General features: G+C 36.6%; 1 protein-coding gene and 1 long non-coding RNA gene across 8 annotated transcripts; one reads left to right on the top strand and one right to left on the bottom strand.

The window, feature by feature from the left end:
* Positions 1-1,295: 1,295 nt before the first annotated feature.
* Positions 1,296-20,666, top strand: LOC135217109 (enolase). 7 transcript variants are annotated; one of them, XM_064252807.1, is made up of 6 exons: positions 1,296-1,319; positions 14,404-14,664; positions 14,906-15,060; positions 16,368-16,872; positions 19,451-19,671; positions 19,955-20,666. In XM_064252807.1, exons 1-6 carry the CDS (start codon positions 1,311-1,313, stop codon positions 20,136-20,138), a joined length of 1,335 nt encoding a protein of 444 aa, XP_064108877.1. In that variant the 5' UTR covers positions 1,296-1,310; the 3' UTR covers positions 20,139-20,666. The 7 variants fall into 7 exon arrangements, with proteins under 7 accessions (XP_064108877.1, XP_064108880.1, XP_064108878.1 ...); XM_064252810.1 differs by lacking the exon at positions 1,296-1,319 and adding an exon at positions 7,167-7,304; XM_064252808.1 differs by lacking the exon at positions 1,296-1,319 and adding an exon at positions 7,326-7,346.
* On the bottom strand, positions 10,957-11,295 carry LOC135217111 (uncharacterized). Its single transcript, XR_010315052.1, has 2 exons — positions 11,155-11,295; positions 10,957-11,100 (listed from the first exon to the last, which is right to left on the bottom strand). It is a non-coding gene; the product is annotated as an uncharacterized LOC135217111 (long non-coding RNA).
* Positions 20,667-21,088: the final 422 nt, after the last annotated feature.

The following is a 21,088-nucleotide window of genomic DNA, read 5'->3' as shown; positions in this document are numbered from 1 at the left end:
TAACTAATATCTAATGGCTATGATGGTTTGGTAAAAACTAATAACTATTGGTTACGATGGTTTAGAGAACTAATAACTAATAATTACAATGGTTTGAGTGAAAAGATTTACATTTTTATACATTGCAAATTTTTGTGTTTTGTGTTTGTTTCTTTTGAAGTGCATTTATCTATTTTCTTATTGAAGTGATTTTTTTGTATTGTGCATTTATCCATTTTCTTATTGAAGTGTGTCTTTTTGTTATATATTTGCAATTTTGATATTTTCCACATTTTTGTGTTTTCATTTGCATTCACAATTTAATTACCTTAGTTATTTTCATTACTTAATCGTTGCACATTTAATTAAATTTAACACTTGTGAATTAAATTGCATTTACTTAGAATTCTTTTCAAGTTTTATTATTGTTTAGCACTTGTGAATTAATTTCCAAATTTAAATTATTGCCTAACACTTTTGAATTTTGATTGAATTAATTTCCTTGAATTTTGTGATAAATTAATTTTGATTTAATTTTACTTAATTGATTCAAGAATTAATTAAATTTTACTTTGTTTTCAAGTAACAGTAATTTTCCCTGATATTGTGAATTTCACTTATAAATTTTGAGTTTAATAATAACTTTTTGTATTTAAAATTTCTATAAGTGTTTATTTTCACACCAGCATATAATTATATTTATGTTAGGTAGAAACATAGAGTGGTAATTGATCTGTTTTTCTTCAATTAACTTGAAGTGACTTAGAACCAGAGAAGTACTTAGACTTTTGAAATCAGGGAAATACTTAGACTTTTAAAGTTGTTGATGGAATGATGCCCTTTGATTAATTTGATTACTTACAAGAGTACCTCACACCTGTTTTGAATGAACTTAGTCTGATTTTCTGCAATACTGGTTAAGTTGTTAAGGGATCACTGTTGCCTTTAGAGTATTCAGTCGTTTAGTACCTGTGATGAGGGTTCAGGTGTCTGGCTGTTGTGAGGTAATAATTAATGAATGGTAAGTGTAGTAACCAGATACTTGGCACTTCGTCACAATATATATATATATATATATATATATAATATATATATATATATATATATATATATATATAAGTAAGTTAATTAAGAATCAACAGCAAAAAATGGAAAGTTTAACGGTAGAATCAAACAAATAACATACCTGCGCATGAGTAACGAACAAATAGAAGATAACGTTTGAATTGTGACAGCACAGTGTCAACCAGGCTGCTGGTTGCATAACCTTACAAGGGTAAGTAGCGGTGCCTCGGCGCCCTTAGTTGGTTTCTGGCACCTCTACAACGGTCATGCACCGGGTAAGAACCAACAGCTTTCTTTATTTTTTGCATTTCCCCCCCTGACAACAGTGTTTTACAGGAAACTGATCGAAAGTAAGAGCCTAGACGTATAGGTTCTTCGGTCTTCATCAAAGATATAATTCTGGCAGAGTTTAAGATCAAATTAAATTAATATTTATTGGGTGTTGGTTAACAAAGATTTATCATGTAGTATTGCAGCCGGGGCTTACAGGAATAGAAAATATCAACTTGTGTTTTTCGCTCAAAAATAGTCAAGTTCGAGATAACTGTAGAAAAACAGGCATGCATTTAAAGGCACCAGTGCTCTTCCTAATTACATGTTTGCTGCGAAGTGTTCGAATGATTACAATTTAAAAGTTTGTGAACATTATTGGTTGTCATGCACTACATGGAAGGTGTCAAACTGCACACACATATCTGTATATACTAGATCACCTCTAGTTCCCTTTAGTAATAAGAAAAATTACCATTGTAAAATTATCTAAATGGTATGAAATAACTGTAAACCTGCATAATGTATTTTTCTAATAAAAGATATAAAAGTTCCCTTTGGGTGTCAGTATTGCAAAGTATAATGAATTCGTTAATATATTATATATATATATATATATATATATATATATATCTATATATATATATATATAATAAGTGTGTACATGTATGTATATGTGTGTATGTAAATATAACATAGCTATAATCAAATAATCTACAGGTTAATAATGAATGTAGGGTTGTGAGTTTTGATGTATATAATTTTTCACCAAAATAGCTACTGGTTTTCCAGAATGTTTATGCAGTGTCCAAGAAAACAGACGGGTAGGTATGACGTTCTCAACGTATACCTTAATAGAACTGACTAAAACAAGAGTAAGAGAATGGGAAATTCAGTGTTAAGTAATCTGTTCATGGAATTTTTCCGGATGCGGAATGATAAGCAAAATGATTCCATGGAATGCAAGGTGGTTTAGTGTATGTTGACTACAGTTTTGACTCGGGAACGAAAAATACTTTCTTAGGTGGATTAAGTAAATTGGTGACGCGGATAAAGTTCACTATAGGAATAGAAAATCACTGTAGTCTACCCTTTTTGGATTGCTCAGCATATAGAGGTAATGATGGGTATAGATTTAGTCTTCCTGTGCCCATTTTCATTCAGGAAATAGTAATAAATGCATTTAGAGTAACACGAGAGAATTTTAACGATGATAACAAGAGAAAAACATAAAACAAAAAATACAGGGCATTACTACACAGTAGTAACTGTATATATTCTACATTTACTTACAAAAATTAAATGAATACGGGATTTAGGAGCAATAATATAACTTTAAACAAGTATCTATAAAAACCACTCCCGAAGAGCCAGTGCCAGTACAAAGCTGGCTTAATCTAACGATCACTCCCGACAGTAGGTACTACAGGAAGGATGTACTATATTTCAAATTCCCTATACCGTACATCAATAAGACACTCTCTGTATTGGTGAAACTAATTTGACCAATACGTTGCACAGGATAAATGTAATGTTGTTCCATCATATCAGTGGAAACAATCATGCCATCAATGAGAGAAGTGCTAAAAAGCATTTATTCTCATGTAGGAAGAAACAAAATTGAAGCCAGTCTAATAAAAGAACGCTTTTACGAGAATATGAATATCGACCTAGGGATGTACTAATTTGATCCAAGTGTTGTTCGGACCTAATAGCAAAGGCATGATAACACCTGTACGTAAAAGAACAAAAAAAATTAATGAGTCACCCTCATCCACAAAAGAGGTTTAGAGATCCGCAGCCTCTCTGTTGCCACTATTTTTGTTCAGCTTTCTGTATAATCGTTTGTACCGTCAACCTAACACGCATAATGCAAACTTCTCCCACTATACTCTGTTTTTTTCCATCTGTCCACCCGCCTGTGGGGTTTGCGTATGGTAACACTGCGTCCCGGGCTTTTAGATGGTTACATTTTGCTTACATTCAACAACAATAATATCCTATTTCGAATATCAACGGTGTAATTCGCATACAGTAAATTATTAAAACACTTTTCAGTTCCAACTGTACACTCAGATATCCTTTTATTTACCTAAAACTTACACATTGCGTAACTATTTAAACCCAAGGACGCAGTGTTACCATACGCAAACACCACAGGCGGGTGGACAGATGGAAAAAACGGAGTATAGGTATCATTCCACTTGAAGATGCCTTGATCAAACAACGTGGAGCCGATCAGTATTATACATCGTCTTGCATTTTCCACTGTGGTACTAGGATTTTAACATCATTTGCCCGTGTTTTCAAGCTGATTTTTATGTATCCCTTGCAATCCTCAGCTGAACTGTAACAAAAAGCACATTGTTGCCTGAGAGCAGCAGATTCCACAAGCATATTAGCATTTAATGGGCATTGCATAAAAAATTTGAGGTCAAACACACACACACACAAATATATATATATATATATATATATATATTATATAATATTATATATATATATATATATATGAGAGAGAGAGTAAAGGATGGAATAAGGAAGACAGGGAAGAGTTGATAATATACCTGAACAAAGTGAAGAGAATATGCCCTAAAGGGCCCCAGAGACGATACGACCGGAGTATCAGGTTCCGTTCTGATGACTCCAGCATCCGCGTTGCCCATAGACGTTCGAATTCACTTCAGTTTGCCGAAACCTGGTTTAGAGAAGACGTGGCAGTCCCGCCCACCGATGACGCTATAGGTTTCGGGTCACCTGAACTAAAACGAAAACCACGAACCTAGTAACGGCAGGTTGCGAGTTGGTCGAAGAGGCCGACGGACTCACCCCACTTTGGTCGGAGAACCCTATAGAAAATGAGATTCACTTCCGGTTCAGATGACCGGATCCGGCGATCGTAACGTCTAGGGGCTCCTTAAGTTAAATTCAAAACACAACAGAATTAAAAAAAAAAAAATCACAATCAATCCGCACAACATGTATAAGAAAAGTAATTAGGCGAAAAGAAAGGAACCAAATAATTAACTAGCCGAATAACCTATTCCGGACTCTTCGTTAATGATTTCAGAACTATTACACAATCATTGGGACTCGAATAATCTTAGAGTGATATTTGTGTTATCTCACCCCATTTAGTACATTCTCCATTCCCACTGGTATTGATAATGGAGTTACCTCACAGTCGTCACGAGAATTACCTTCACGCTTCAGGAATTGAGGCGCCATGCGAAGGCGTGTTCGTGTCACTACAATACTTGCGCATAAGTGTGTATGTATAAGTAGCCTACACGCACACAAACATACACTCGCATATATATATATATATATATATATATATATATATATATATATAATATATATATATATATATATGTATATATATAATATATATATTACGTATGTGTGTATGTGTCAGTCTTCCTACTTATGGTTCATGAAAACAATGTGAGAATTCGTGTTTTTCCATCATTTTCCCAAGGTGTTGTGATGTTCCCCAGACTCGTGAGAATTAGGTAACACGGCTTTCTCTCTTATCTGTGGTGACCTTACGTTTTCTTTTCGTAATTACGCATCATTTTAGTTTTAGTTCTGTGGTTGTTATTGCCGCATGGAGCCAGTGCGATTGAATATACCGGGCTAAGGGGGGCCACTTTGAGCTTTCTGTCCCACCAAACTGTCAACTGAAAGTTTCTGTCATTTGTGTTTTTCAGCAATACATAACCTGATCTTCAGTTTGGAAGCAGTTTTATTTATTCCTCTTTACACTTGAGTTAACCCTTCTGTCTAGGGTCTATGGCAGGCATAAACTTCTGTTATTGTCAGTGCTGTGTAACCAAGCACCTGACCGATACAAAAGTTCTATTTTTTTTTCTTTTTTTCTTAGCTATCACGCTGAAGCTCGGCAGAAGTTCATTTGCCTCAAAGGGGTTATGGAGCCAGTAGTTTAAAAGTATTTATATTTTATTTATATTTATTCCTCTTTTCACTTGAATAACTCAAGCTAGCTCCCGGACTAAAAGCGGGTTGCAGCTAGGGGCCGAAGGAACACTGCAAAGAACATTAAGTAATGCCTACATTGCAACTCATGAGGTGCACTGACGGCACTACCCCTCTGCGGGTTCCAGAGGTTAGAGACGAAGGTTTGGACGATGAAAGTTCTTAACGCTTCATGATTGCAGGAGCTGAAATTTGTGTCCACGAAAGAGGCATTATAATTACACGTGTTCAGTCACACCCCCTCCCCTCCCACCCCTATTTTCCTGTTCCTGCTAGTATAGCTGTATTTACCCCAGTCACCCATAAAATCAAACCATGCAATCAAACATTGTACATATATATATATATATATATATATATATATATATATATATATATATAAAATTAAGAGTCTAAGACAGGGTAGGCGCCAGAAACAAACTCAATAGTCACTGTCTCATTCATATTAGAAACTAACTGTGGCTGAACCCCTTGTTCCACAAAACTTCCGCAATTTCAGCAACTTTATGCAAACCACACAAGGCTCACCAATCATCCTACACATGTAACCCGCAGTCTCGTGCATGCCCTTGTGTTTACTGGATATTAAAAGCCCACCATTTTCATCATAGTTAGTGCAGAAGCCGCCCCCCCCCCCACCCCTGTGGGTATCATCGGTCTTCCTAACCTGGTAACCAGCATTGTGATGAGGTGAAGAAACAACCCTAAAGGTACTCAAGGAATCGAAGGCCAGCATGGTTCATAAATCTAAATGTTTGGCAGTAGCATGTAAATCTCTTGATATAAGCTACGGATGCACTTCAACGGTTCAACCCCTTCTCAACAATGGAGCATACACCTTCATTTTACAAATGTTCAACGTGGGAAAATACCAGTCTTCAACGATATTGAAAGTCTAGTGTCCTCAGACTATATTTTTCCACCCAGTGAAATATAATTTCTTTGCCAACCACTTGCGTAAAGTTTTGTGAAATATTTCCCTGATCTATCGAGTTTCTTTGGTAACTTCAACTTTTTACTTAGATTCTGGTTTCTATTCTTTATTACACTGGCCTTTATATTGGAGTGTAGTTTCATGGTAGTACAGAAAGCCATGAGTTCACTACTGAAACAGTTTTAGCATATATGGAAATGTTTCCTTAAAATAAGAAATGCAAAAATACATTTTCATCATTTATATTATATATAATATCTATATATATACATTATGAAGATATAATATTTGATTTTTATTATATATATTTTTTTTTTATTATATTTATATATATATATATATAGAATGAGATATACGTATATGTATACATATTTTAAAATAATGCTCCCTTTCTACTAAACGGAGTTGCTTCAAAGAAAAATAATGAAACTGACCCTGCCGCAATCATCTTCATTGTGAATCGAGGATGAGCATCCTGTCAGGGGAGGGGCATCCCGTTACGATACTGAACATATATTTATCATAGCACTAGAAGCCCAATTTTTTCTTGATTGTCTTTATTTATACAGCGCTATTGTGAATTATTATTTTATCTGAAATAGGTTCCTATTATCTACTTATTTGTTTACTAACTTTTATACATATACAAATCTGTTTGCTAGCGGTGTGATGATGGCTAATTATCTTCAACTTCGCGCCATCTACAAATACCGAAGTTACTGGTGCAGGTATATACTAAATATATTTATACATATATAAAAATCACGTGCATTTTGGGCGGGATAGATGTGTCACTTTGCCGCGACCTTGCCACAGGACGAAGCTCATTCTGTGATCTTGAGAGGCAGCGTCAGAGCGCCGTTGCCACATTGCAACAGCTCGACTTTACATTTATGATCCACGTGGGCAGTGCGACTTTCGCCTCTGCGACTGGTACACTGAAGGTCTCTTTCCGTCTTTCGTGAACATTGAGCGTTGCCAAACGCTGCCATACGCACGCTCACCTTCAGTATATAAGGAAGAGTTGCGCTACCGTGCCGACGCCAGTTGAAGGAAGGTTAGTTCTTACTTCTGTGTCCCGGTTCTGTTTTTTTACATGGTGAATTTGCTCTGATTCTAGTGCATAGTTTGAAGTGTTCAATTCTTGCTATCTGTAATTGCGGTTGTATTTTAGTTTAGCAAAATTGTAGTAGGATGACAGTTGCCAATTACGGTAATATTTCAAGTTTCGAATCAGCCGATGCAAACTCCAGCCAACGATTCGTTTTCCCTGTTTTCTGTAAATCGATCTGAATGTCACTTTAGGAATCTATGTTCGACCTCTACAGAAACGTTCTCTATCAGATTGTCTGATTAAGTTATAGATATTTGTTAGGGGTTAAGTAATCTTTCAAAACGACCATGATGGGCGTCTGTATGTAAACGCATTACACCGGTAACGTCGGATACTTGCGATTATCGACTTGCTGGCCACCGGTTGGTTATACCTATAAATGACGCAAGTCGCAACTGTTTTATTTCATTCCGCATAAGTAAATGTATTGGATAAATATACTAATATATGGTATCGGTGAATATAACATGCAGTAAAAAAAAATCTGGTGTCGTTTTGGCATTCTACCGGCAAAGGTTACGTGAGACACTGACAAGGTGACCTTGAGGTTGTAGAGCGCCGCCGCCGCACGAGCCGGTCTCGGGTGGAGCCTGTCGCTATGACGTGCTTGATACAGCTTTAAGTTGCTTTATTTTAATTTTTCTTCATTATTCTAAGCCCTGCTTATCGCCATACAAATGTCCGTGCTGGGTAGCTACGTTGTTTATCCAATGGATTGTCCCTTATTGAAAATTTACTCTTAGCAGACCACTGCTTTTCCGGTTTAGGCTTCTTTGGTCGCATTATTCTCGGAAATTTTTATATTTGTCAACCCAGGATAGTGGGCCTTGTCTTGGCAGTATTTTCTGCTTGGCATGTAGACATGTCTCTGAATTTTGACTGTGAGGTTAACAGTTGCTTAGCATGCTACAGATTTATTTATGGCCGAGGCAGCAAAAGGCTCTTATGTTGTTTCCGAGGCGTTTAGACACGATTGTCAAGGGGTTGTTCTGTTAGAACAATCCTATCATTGAAGTGCTTTCCATTAAGTATCGTTAACCAGTGAATTAAATGATCATTCCTTGATAAAGTAAATACACTTTGGAACAATACAAAAACTGACTAGGGAAAAATTACTCAAACATAAAATAAGATACACTTGGAAACGATCGGTGCATAAAAATGGTGGAAAGCCAAGGCCCAAATGGACAAAACTTTTAGTTCAATTCGTCATACCAGGGATTTACGATGTGTCGTGCATTACATGTTACAGTAGCTTAAACATTTTACCAGTTTCATTCACGGGAAGAAAATTCTGCTGCTGCTCGTACTTAATTATACTCCAACAGGCAGTTCATCTTACTAAGTTAACCCGAGAAGAACCACATTAATTTTGTAAGCATACGTGAGTCACTAATGTGAAAACCTTAAATTTATATAGGTTGGTATATTATACATGTCAGTGTGGGACGTGCTCACAATTGTATCTCGATCCAGAATCGTGAATCCATTATAATAATTGGTTATTTGAGAATTCTTAAATGAATAGTTGCTTAAACATATACCTAACATTAATAAGCTCCTTCCGGTTGTCAGCGTTCATGGAGCAGGCTAATTTATTCGATGTGCGTAATTTACTAATGAATACGTTAAGTCGTTAACGTGTTCACCCTCTGCTGATAGTACACATTTAGGTATTTCACTTCTAAGTCTAACTTTATGAAAGTGTTCAGTATTTGGGATCAGGTGGAGATGGCAATCGTGCAAAAATGGTTAGTTAGACCAGATAGGAAGAAAGTGACCTCAGAATTTGTGGTGTATAGGTTAAAGGTCTGGGTATTGTACTAAATGCAATCTTACTTAGTTATTGGCGTAGTCAGCCAAAAAAACAAAACCATTCATTCGACCCCTGACAGGGGTCATACGATAATTATTAGGTAGTAAGACTAATACAAGACCCATTGTCCGTTCACTGATGTAGGCTAATGTAGATTAGCGGTAGCCTGTTACGTATAAAAGGTTCTTGACCTTGAGTTAAGTCTGTTTCTCCCGGTGGGAGGGCAGAAAGCCTAATCGCTTAGGTATAGCCTAAGTAGATAACCAGTTTCTTTTTGAGGACACACAGCAACACCTACATGATCTTGTTCGTCCCATAGATATCCATGCAAATGTTGAACTGCTATTGATGATACTGCAGTTATGGTTATCAATTATCCTAAGTTTAATTTTTAACTCTGTTAATAAGTTTCAATGGCTATGGAGAGAGTATAATTTTCTTCATTAGTTTCAATGGCTATGGAGAGAGTATAATTTTCTTCATTTTTAATTGTATAGTGAAGGTAATACCTAATAGGTATTTATTCTGTTTAATACATTTTATTGGTTTGAACTAATTAGCCTAATTAGCAACGTTAGACCTTCAGTTTAATTGTTTAGATTTAACCAAATTTGCAGACAGTTTTCACCAAGCCTAGCAAAACTTCAGTGATGTAGTATTCTGTACACCTCTCCTTTTTATGCAGTTTACCCCATTTTAAGAGGCAAAAGCATGAAATCCACTGCTGTTAATGTTTAGCCCATTTGCAGATTGCAAGAGAGGAAAAAGGAGGAGGAAATGCTCATTCAAAAAGCACTATCATTCCAATTTTAAGAAAATAAGAAACATTTCGTGACGTAAGGGGCGCCTGACCTTCACAAGGTCACATCATTGAATCGATGCCCCCTCTTTGGCATCTTAGCAACTACCCTGTGCATTTTGCTGAAGGTCATGCCAACTCCTTTTGAACACTTCGGTACTTCCTCTCTTACTTTGCCAAGATTGGTTCACCTGAACTAAAATAAGGACTTCCTTTGTCTGCTCTTGACCTTAGAAAATGTTGGCAATATTAATAGATTGGCACATGACTGGTGCAATGTGCCAACATGTTAGTGAATACCTTTTTGCGTTGGGTTAGCAACCTTTGGCAGTCTGCCAAATTTGACTTGAGAAGAATTTGGAGGGCTCTTGTGATTCGTGTAAGCAACACTGTGTCAACCTTCATTGAGGCAAAACTAGGCAAAAGTGAATTTTGTTTATGGTTTATGAAAAAAAAAATTAATTAAATTTAGTCTTTTCAGCAACATACATACAGGCTTGTTTGTCATGTACGTATATATAGCTGTCTAAAGAGTTTGGCAAGACAGTGACGGTGCTTATGATATCAATGAATTGTTGTAAATTACTTATTTGATGCCATGTTTTCATGCATTAAAGTAAATTTATTGTGTGCTTCGTTAACAGTTATGTCAAGGTTTATCTGAAAGGAACTCTTTTAGATTGAGATGGATTGGAAGCATATTCGTGGACTAATGATATTGTCCACGTCTGTTCTAAATATTATGGCACCCTTTCCACATAATTGTCACATGAATACATGTTACCCTCATCATTCATTATATTTAACTTTTGCTTTTGTTGTATGGTGAGTGCCTGAATCTGTGGCCAAAAGTATCAAGTTTTACTGCCATTTACTATAGACATTTTGATCTGGTCCTACTCTAGGTTGAATATCTTCAATATTAGTAGGTACAGTTGAGTTGGTTTCACTGTAATTCCTTTCTGGATATAATTTTATCACAAAGAGTTGCTAATCAAACTTTCATGGAGCGGTATTCAAGAATCATCTTTGGTTTTTGCAGTCTTTAAACAAAGCACTATTATGAAATGACATTTTACAGTGACCCTTTCCTAAGAAATACACTGTAGCTAATTATGTGGTAACTTGCATTTTTAGTTTTGGATGTCTGTGCTTAACAGCAGTAGCTATAAATATACCTTGGGTCTTTTAAATATCCTCCTAAAGTCATGTGACATAAAAAAATAAGACAAGAAACTTGGTATGCATTATTAGATGCACTTTTATAGACTGACAGTTACAACAATCTACATTATTTCATTCCAAAAGTCTTAATCTTCAAAACCATGCATTACAATTTTCTGTTCCTTCCATAACTTTGTATAGTAAAAGCACTGACGATTTTTTATACACTTGCTCTTAATTGGAACACCTATCCAAAGGGACTCCCCGGGTTACGACGGTCTCGGCTTACGACGTTCCGAGGTTACGACAGTTTTCAATTATATTAATCAGACATTATTTCCAGGGTTACGACGTCTCGGCTTACGATGTTCCCATGTTCACAACGTTTTCAATTATATTCATCAGACCATTATTTCCAGTGTTACGACGCCTACAACTGTCATCTGGCAGATGAAACATGACACCAAAAATGCGCTAGCGCTAAAAATTAAGGATGTCCGCTAGGGGCGCTGCTGTCCGTGGCGTCCTCTAGTAGTAGTAGTAGTAGCGGCTGCATCGCCCGTTGGTATCAGCTCTCTCTTGGGGGGATTCTGATTGGAAGTTCTAATTGGTGATTGTCTCGTGGTAGTGTTCCACACTCGCCCCTATTATCATACCGACACTTCTTTTTAAGAGTGAGCGAGTCAGTTTTACTGACATTTTCTTAATTTTGTTTTTTCTCTGGTAATTTTAGGTTAATTTTACCTAGAAAGAATGATATTAAGGATCCTTTCATAGGCCGACACGAGCTGAGCCAGAAAATCAATATTTGAAGGTTTTTTTTATGAAAATGCCATAAGAATGCAGTTTACATAGTTTTTGAATTGTGGACCCCAAAGCATTAAAAGTAAGGTTTTTTCTTTGGATTTTTGGTGATGTTATGGCTTATGACGATTTTTCGCTATAACGCGTCTCGAGAACGGAACCCCCGTCGTAACCCGGGGAACTGCCTGTATATATTTTGTATTAACTGCCTGTGAAACTTTTGGACTATTGTTTTACAAAATCTCATATGCATTCTCATTATGGGCTTCTGCCATTTGGTATTTGCAAGTATTTAAACTCTCTGCTGCTCTCCAAAATAATTAATTCTCTGGTACCAGTTATGCTCTTCTCTAAAGTCTGATGAGCTGACATACTTGGCTTATCATTGTGGTGGTGGGCCCCTTAGGAGGGTAATGCCATCAGTGCACCTCATTCAGTGCAATGTAGGCATTACGTACTTAAGGTTCTTTGCAGTGTCCCTTCGGCCCCTAGCTGCAACTACTTTTATTCCTTTTACTGTAGTACCTCCATTCATATTCTCTTCCATCTTACTGTCTACCCTCTCCTAACAATTGTTTCATAGTGCAACTGCGAGGTTTTCCTCCTGTAACACCTTTCAACCTTTTACAGTCAATTTCAGTTTCAGCGCTGGATGGCCTTAGTTGCCCCAGTGCTTGGCATAATGCCAAAAATCTATATAAATCAAATCATAGTGGTGGGTTTTGCATCTGTATGCATAGCCTTGGAAAAATGTTAACACCCTTTTATTTCTCAAACCTTCCTTGACTCTGTTTTTTTACTATCCTGTTAAGGGAGTAGTCACAATTTTTTTTTTCTCTACCATGATTAAAGTATTTACAGTATCTGGAGCTTGTTTCCCGGAAATAATTTCTGGTCCTTTGCCTTAAGTCAGTGGCTTCCAGTTTGATTCAATAAATGCCATATTCCAGGATTCCAATAGTAGTTTGCAACCAAGCAGTCTGTCCTATTCAGGTTTATGCCTGATTGTTAATTCTGTTTTACATGGTGGTTAATTCTGTTTTACATTGTTCGAAGCACTTGTATTATACTGACATTTGTTGCTGAATGATTTTATTCAGTTTCTCATTCTCTGGCACCAAGAATCACTCCTAATTATTCATGGTATATTTCTGAATTGGATAGTACTGTGGCATAAGATTTGCAAGCCAAACTGTAGGTGGCATTCCCATCCCTAGTTGTTCCCTAGGTCTGTTCTTACCTACTATTTTCCTCCTCTGTCAGTGGATTAGTGTGCACATCATCTTGCTTTGTTAGTGATTCTACATCCTATACTGATCTCAGTAAGTTAGATTTTTCGTTTTCCTGCAGTTGAAGATCCTTAGGCCAATCTTCACTGATCTCAGTAAGTTAGATTTTTCGATTTCCTACAGTTGAAGATCCTTAGACCAATGAGAATGGAGATTCTGTAAGGAAAGTCCAAGGCTTCGAGTTTTTATTAGTACAGGCAGTCCCTGGGTTACGACAGGGGTTCCGTTCTTGAGACACGTTGTAACCCGAAAATAGTCATAAGCCGGAACATCACCAAAAATCCTAAGAAAACTTTACTTTTAATGCTTTGGTGCATTCAAAACTATGTAAACTGCATTCTTATTGTATTTTCCATAAAAAAACTTCAAATATTGATTATTTTGCATTTTTGGTGTCCTATTTCTTCTGCCAGATGAGCGTTGTAGGCGTCGTAACCCTAGAACATGCGTCGTAACCCTGGAAATAATTTCTGATGAATATAATTGAAAAGCGCCTTAACCTCGGAACGTTGTAAGCCGAACCCGTCGTAACCCGGGGACTGCCTGTATATTGAATTCTTCAATGGTGGAACTGTATTACTGCTATTTTGCTAATTTCAAGGTCTTAAGTATGGTAAGCCGAAGGGAGAAGGTTGTGTATAGACATAATCCATACGTATGGATGAAGCATTTGTGAAATACAGTATGTACCATTGTCAAGTACAGTCTTGCATCAGAATTGTCTGTGACTCGCTCAATACAGAAAGCTGGGAACTTCAAACAGGAAAGCGCTCTGAAAAAAGCACTGCATATCACTACACTCAGGGATGATTTTCTTGATCCCAGAAAGGTTGAATGCTGACCTACACATTACAAAGCTTGGCTCGGTTAATGCACCATCGCCTAGATCTACTATTTGCTATTATTGACTTTTGGTAAAAAGTCCATTTTATGGGCAGGATAAAAAATGTTAAGCACACAGTTTTGTGTAATGCAGTATCCTACAAGTATAGTAATAGGCTGGCTTTTAACTACTGTTATGTTTGTATGAAAGTTTTTACAGATACCATTTTAGGATGTGTATGTTTAGTTCATTTTCACCATCAGATTACCTATTTACCTAATTTGAATTTAGAAAAGCTATAGTTAGTGTCATTGCAGTGGTATTCATTAGTTATGCTGTCTTTTCAGACTGCCAGAAATCTCTCCAGGATGTCTATCACCAAGATTTTTGCCCGCTCCATCTTTGACTCCCGTGGTAACCCCACGGTTGAGGTAGACTTGTACACAGCTAAGGGCTTGTTCCGTGCAGCTGTTCCCTCTGGAGCATCAACTGGCGTACATGAGGCCTTGGAAATGCGTGATGGAGACAAGTCAAAATACCATGGAAAGTCTGTATTTAATGCAGTCAACAATGTAAACAAAACCATTGCTCCAGAACTGATCAAGAGTGTAAGTGTGAATTTTTTCAAATACTAGTTATTTACATTGTAGGCTATACAGTATTTGGTCTGCAGTACAGTATGAAATAGCATAGAAATGAGTGAATGCATTGTGTGTTGTTTGAAAATCATAATTTTATGAATTTTGATATTGTATCTATATTAAATTACGTATGTGCTCATGCTTGGTTTTAGTTGTAGCTAGTTTATAAAAGATTTTATGTTTAACTTCACTGCTTGTATATGTACAGGGCCTCAAAGTTACTCAGCAAAAGGAATGTGATGAATTCATGTGCAAGCTGGACGGAACTGAAAACAAGAGCCGCTTTGGTGCCAATGCTATCCTTGGAGTCTCACTGGCTATCTGCAAGGCTGGTGCTGCAGAACTCAGCATTCCTCTTTACAGGTTTGTGGAAATATTGCTTTGTTCTTGGTTATTACATCTACAGGGTTACTTGATAGTGTTCTGTTGTATGTGTAGACAGCGTAACTTCAAGGTTCACATGAGTGGCCTTAAATATACCTTTGTCAACCTGCTAAGTTTTCAATAATGTTTCACATAAGGATGAGGTACTGTATCATTTTTATAGTTTTTGGTTCATGTGATGACATTACGTACAGCATTGCATAAACAATCAGACTGATAATAATGAACTTTTCATACAGAATTTTTTACTTATCAATTAGGCATAAGTCATTGTAACCAGACATCTAGGGTGAGTGATGTTATGAAAGTAAAAGCATAACTTTCATATTGGTTAGGGCTTTCCAACAATGAGCTGATTGTGAGACAGGAGTATTACTAAAAATTAGTTGTCTAATGATAATTTTTGGGTGAAGTTATAGTGCTTACTAATTTTGTCATGACACAGACGAAGCATTACATGCTAGAGGAATGAAACTTATTAGTCACCTTGGGTACTTAAGGAGGCTAAATATCTAAATTGGTACTCTAGAAGTATCGGTTGAGAGTTAATTTGTTCAAGTAATAAGGCCTCGTTTGATGAAGAAAGTTCATTCAATAAAAAAAGTGTAACATAAGCAAGAGATAATTAACATAGACTACAGGTAGCCGTTATCTTTAGTAACCCATCTAGGTCCAGTGAAAAAAGGAAAAAAGTATAACATAAGCAAGAGATAATCAACATAGACTATAAGTAGCCGTTATCTTTAGTAACCCATCTAGGCCCAGTGAAAAAAGAAAAAACAAACTAAACAGTTACAGTTGCTACTGTTTGAACTTTGTCAGCTGAAGTTGGCCAGTTCAAGAATAGTTATAACAGTGATTGAAAGTCCTGTTATTTGCATCTTAGGAGTGTCCTTGGATGGACTAGTAAGTCAGGAAGCTTGTCCATTTAGCACTATCAGTATCTCGCTGTTAGCATTCTGTACTTGGTAACCTTGCATAGTCTTAACAGGTTTGCAACTGGATCTTACACAGAAGCTTTTACTTAGGGTTTATTATCAACATACAAAATCCAGACTTGGAATTATTATAGTTGCTCATTTTGCATGGTCATTTGCAGTTAGTATTAGAATATTTTTGTGGAATATCTTTTAACAAAAAATTGAATATTTTTGTGGCGAATCTTTAAGAAAAAAAAGTTGTATGCCGAAAAATGTGTTAATATTAAAAGTACGTATGTGTTTATTTTTGCTGAATTACCATGTGCTTGGTAAATACTTGTTTGTACATACCACTGTTTGTTACAGGCACATTGCAAACCTGGCCAACTATCCTGATGTAATCCTTCCTGTTCCTGCTTTCAACGTAATCAATGGTGGATCACATGCAGGTAACAAACTGGCCATGCAGGAATTCATGATTCTCCCCACTGGTGCAAGCAGCTTCACTGAAGCCATGCGTATGGGATCTGAAGTTTACCATCACCTAAAGTCTGTCATCAAGGGTCGTTTTGGATTGGATGCTACTGCTGTTGGTGATGAAGGTGGTTTTGCACCAAACATCCTTAACAACAAGGATGCTCTGAACCTTATTCAGGAAGCTATTGAGAAGGCTGGCTACACTGGCAAGATTGAAATTGGCATGGATGTTGCTGCTTCTGAATTCTACAAGGGAGCCAATACCTACGATCTTGACTTCAAGACCCAGAACAATGACGGTTCTCAGAAAATTTCTGGTGACCAGCTAAGGGATCTTTATTCCGAGTTCTGCAATGAATTCCCCATTATTTCCATTGAAGATCCATTTGATCAGGTGATATATCAGTTCATAATGTTTCATGATACAGAATGTGGTACATGGTTAATTGCTCAAAAGCCTTCTAAACCTATAAAACAAACTTAAACTTTGAAAATTGAATCTTTAATTGAGATAATTTGCTGCCTAGCTCTGAGACTGCTTTTAGAATTATTGTACTATCGTGCACATAAGTCCATTCCCTTAGCTATCCAGAGGGTGAACACGAATCCGCTGACTATGAAACACCGAAGCTGGTGAACAAGTATGTAACTAATGGAAGACCCAACAGGGGAGGAGTGGGAAGCAGGTATTTTTCTTAAGCATAGAGTGAACTCTCCATATTCTAATATTAAGAAAGTAATCGTAAAGTTTTTATTGTTGACAATACTGGGTTTGAGTGTAAATTGTGCAGTTAAGGAAATATGCAAAATAATGAGAGTACTGCATAGGAATTCGGTGTTCATGAATTAGTATTTCGTATAGATTATCGTATCTTATCAATAGACATGACAGTCCACATAATAGATACAAAACATTTCAGCAACAGTGTTTATGGTGGTGTTCTATAATAGGCAATCCACCACTTATAAAACAAAAAACCTAACATTTATAGCAACAAATTAGCAAAATTTTCAGGATATCCATATCTGATTTCTGCCAATCATGTTCACCCAAATAACTAACTATTCAATATTTCAATTACCCCAAATATTTCTCGTAATGATATAACTACACACACTACCATTCTTTAAGGACAAATGGTAGATATCATTGCTCAGGATAATTCATGTACCCCCATAAAGCATTAATAAGGAAGGGAACTAAGTGCAACCCTCCTATTAAAGAGAAAAAAAGTTTTATAGCTGTTTAAGGCTCTTAAATGTTTTAATGTTTATACATGCTAGCTATTCAATGATCAAGCAATGTTAACACTGAACATCCATTCACATACACCAGTTTGCAATGATCACAACTGAAAGGAGTGAATAATGGCAAAGAACTTTAAATATGACGTTACATTTCCTGCTGCTGATAACAGAACCATTTTAAAATTCTTTTGGGGGTATCTTTTCTCTAAGTCAGTAGTAGTAGTAGTAGATGGTAGGGTGCTGAATAAGTATTCACTGGGATGTGTGCGTGTCCCAAGTAGTCATCTACCAAAGGTAATACTTCTTACCACAGGTATGGGTAATGTCATCCTTAAACCCTTGGTATAAACTGTTGTTAATTTAAAAAGTGTCAACACCATAATGTTTGTGGATTAGTAGTTTTCATGACCATGGCATTATACATCAACAATAATCACAGTTGGATAGGTAGAAGATTACATCAATTTTTCTTTTTATTATTTTTTCTCTGCTTCTTTCTCTGTATCTTTTTACTTAGTATGAATTTGTTACTTGGTGAAGGTATCTGAATTTTTAATTTTGTTGTATTTCAAAAATTTTGTATACCCATAATTTGTCTAAATACTGGTATTTGGCTGTCCTCTCCCATATCGACCACCTTCTTTGTGGATGTTGGCCCAATCGCACAGCATACATAACTAAATATAACAGATCTATGAATAAATGTTTACATATAAAGAATGCGCTAGAAGCAATTTGTGGTTGCAACCTCGGTAACAAAAGCGAACTGAAAATTTTTCCAATTTGCCACTGTGAATGTTCATTTTTTTTTTTGTGAGATGGCTTTCCGATTATAGACTAACATCATAAACACTGTTGCTGAATTGCTTTGTATCCATCTTGTTTACAGCCATTCTGTTGATAAGTTACAATAATCTATAGGAAATACTAATTCATGAATAATGACTTCCTATGTGTACTTGTTCTCATATTTATTTCACATATTTCCTTAACTGCACATTTACTCAAACCCAGTATCGTCAGCAACAAAAACTTGATGATCACTTTCTTAATGATATGTATTAGATTAAGGAGACTTTATTCTATGCCCAAGAAAAATACCCGCTTCCTACTCCTCACCCATTCCCATATGTCCTTACGGTGCGACATCGGTTGCGTCTTCCAATAGTTACTTGTTCAACTGCTAAGGCGTTTCATAGTCTGCAGATTCATGTTCACTCTCTGGATGGCTAATGGAACTTGTTTTTGTGCACAATAGTATATTTGAGCATTTTGTAGCTTTCCAGAAGTTTAAAATGCAAATACAGGCAGTCCCCAGTTACCGGCAGGGGTTCTATTCTTGGCGGGTTGCTGATAAGTGAAAACCGCCACTAACCAAAACTTTGATTTATGGGGCTGATAACCAGTTAATGGTGCAGATAACCAGTCAGTGGTGCCTCTTGTTAAGTATGTTATGGCACCATAACTATAATCAGCAGCGTATGGCGCCGATAACCGAAACTCTGCCTGTTATGGCGCCATAAATCTCAGATTTTATGGTGCTAGAGAAGCTCCATATAACTGGATCGCTATTAACAGAGACGTCTCATAACTTACTGTTTGAAGTGGTTGCTTACACTTCAGCTTTTTAAGATTTAAATGAAATTAATTTTCATTCATCCATGGTAGCATGGTAATTTGATTTTAGTTCCATTTATTTCAGTTACAATTTCTTTATATTTCAGGATGACTGGGAAAACTGGACCAAGATGACTGCTGGTACCTCCATCCAGATTGTTGGTGACGACTTGACTGTCACAAACCCCAAGCGCATTCAGACTGCTGTGGAGAAGAAAGCTTGCAACTGTCTCTTGCTTAAGGTCAACCAAATTGGCTCGGTCACAGAGTCCATCAAGGCCCACCTGCTAGCCAAGGAGAATGGCTGGGGCACCATGGTCTCTCACAGGTTAGTTAAGTTGGAATGCCCAATGCGTTGAGGTTAATCAGGAATGCTTGTTTCTAATAGAAAAGTTATATGATGGTAATTGACATGGTTAAAATCCTCTGTGTTGAATTATTTAGCCAGTTGGAATAAAACAAGCAGTTATGATTTTGAGAGTAAAGGACTAGGTTAGTTTCAAGCATTTTTGTTAATTCTTTTGAAGACTTATTTGTTTAGATATTGTAGGTATGAGACTACAGCTATTAGTGACACTGAAGAGTAACTTGAAAATCTTGTACTTCCACAGATCAGGTGAAACTGAGGACTGCTTCATTGCTGATTTGGTTGTTGGCTTGTGCACAGGACAGATTAAAACTGGTGCTCCTTGCCGTTCTGAACGCTTAGCAAAGTACAACCAGATTCTTCGTATTGAAGAGGAACTTGGATCAAATGCAAAGTATGCTGGCAAGACCTTCAGGAAGCCCTGCTAGATGTACTAGTTGAAGAATTGATAAGAAGTGTTGAGGGTTGTTAAGCAACCAACATTTCTTCCAGGATGTAAACTTTTGAATAGGCGTGTGAATGTTGTCATCTAGCGTATGTGAAAGTTTAGTTTTTTATTTCCTGGTACGTATATTTTTTACGCCAACACTGTCGGTTTTGAGTTTGTTTTATAAAGCACTTATTTTGTAAAAAATTATTGTAAAATGAAAGCCAGAAAGTTTTTGTATTCACACATTCAGGACACTGTAAATTTTGACATGATTGAGCCAGTTTACATTTAACTAGATCATTCTAGATGTGAATCTGTGGTTGGTTGTGGCTTGCATGTGTTGATAGGACCATCTGTGTTTTAACTAGTCATGTCCCCGGTTATAGATCTTGATCTCTGTTGTAGTGTCATATTTTGGCTATTGGAGACTATATTATTCTATGCTACTATGCTAAAGTTATGCATTACAACTTGCCCCAAATCCCAAGTATTATTTATACAAGGGACATTAAAATTTAAAGGTAAATTGATTGGTTTTAGTGAACCTTATTCTTCTTTCCTGTTTGTGCTTCATGCTTTTAGAGATTAAATATCCATGTAGCAGAATTTGATGCTAGGTTGTAATAAACTGCAATATCAAGACATTCAGCTATGAAAAGTTACAAAAGTTGAAATTGTATTTGATATGGCTCATACTATCCTCCAAGAAAACCTCTAGTTCCTGTAACCAATTCATCACAAATTGTGCTCCACTCTTATATATCTTATGCTTTACTTGAAGATTTGCCTAAAATTCCAAGTAAATGCGAGCAACAGTGAAAGGTGAATTAGGAGAAAGGGTGGTAAAGGCCATTCCTTCACCTTGCCAACTTCTGACCTGGAAAGGAGGCTCGGAAGGTATTGCTAGACTTAATATGGGTGTCATTCTTTCTCTGGGAGACTACCATA

This window comes from Macrobrachium nipponense, chromosome 7, assembly GCF_015104395.2.
Source record: "Macrobrachium nipponense isolate FS-2020 chromosome 7, ASM1510439v2, whole genome shotgun sequence".
Lineage (NCBI taxonomy): Eukaryota > Metazoa > Arthropoda > Malacostraca > Decapoda > Palaemonidae > Macrobrachium > Macrobrachium nipponense.
The sequence above is the reverse complement of the archived record's forward strand: the minus strand, read 5'-3'. Positions and strand labels throughout refer to the sequence as shown.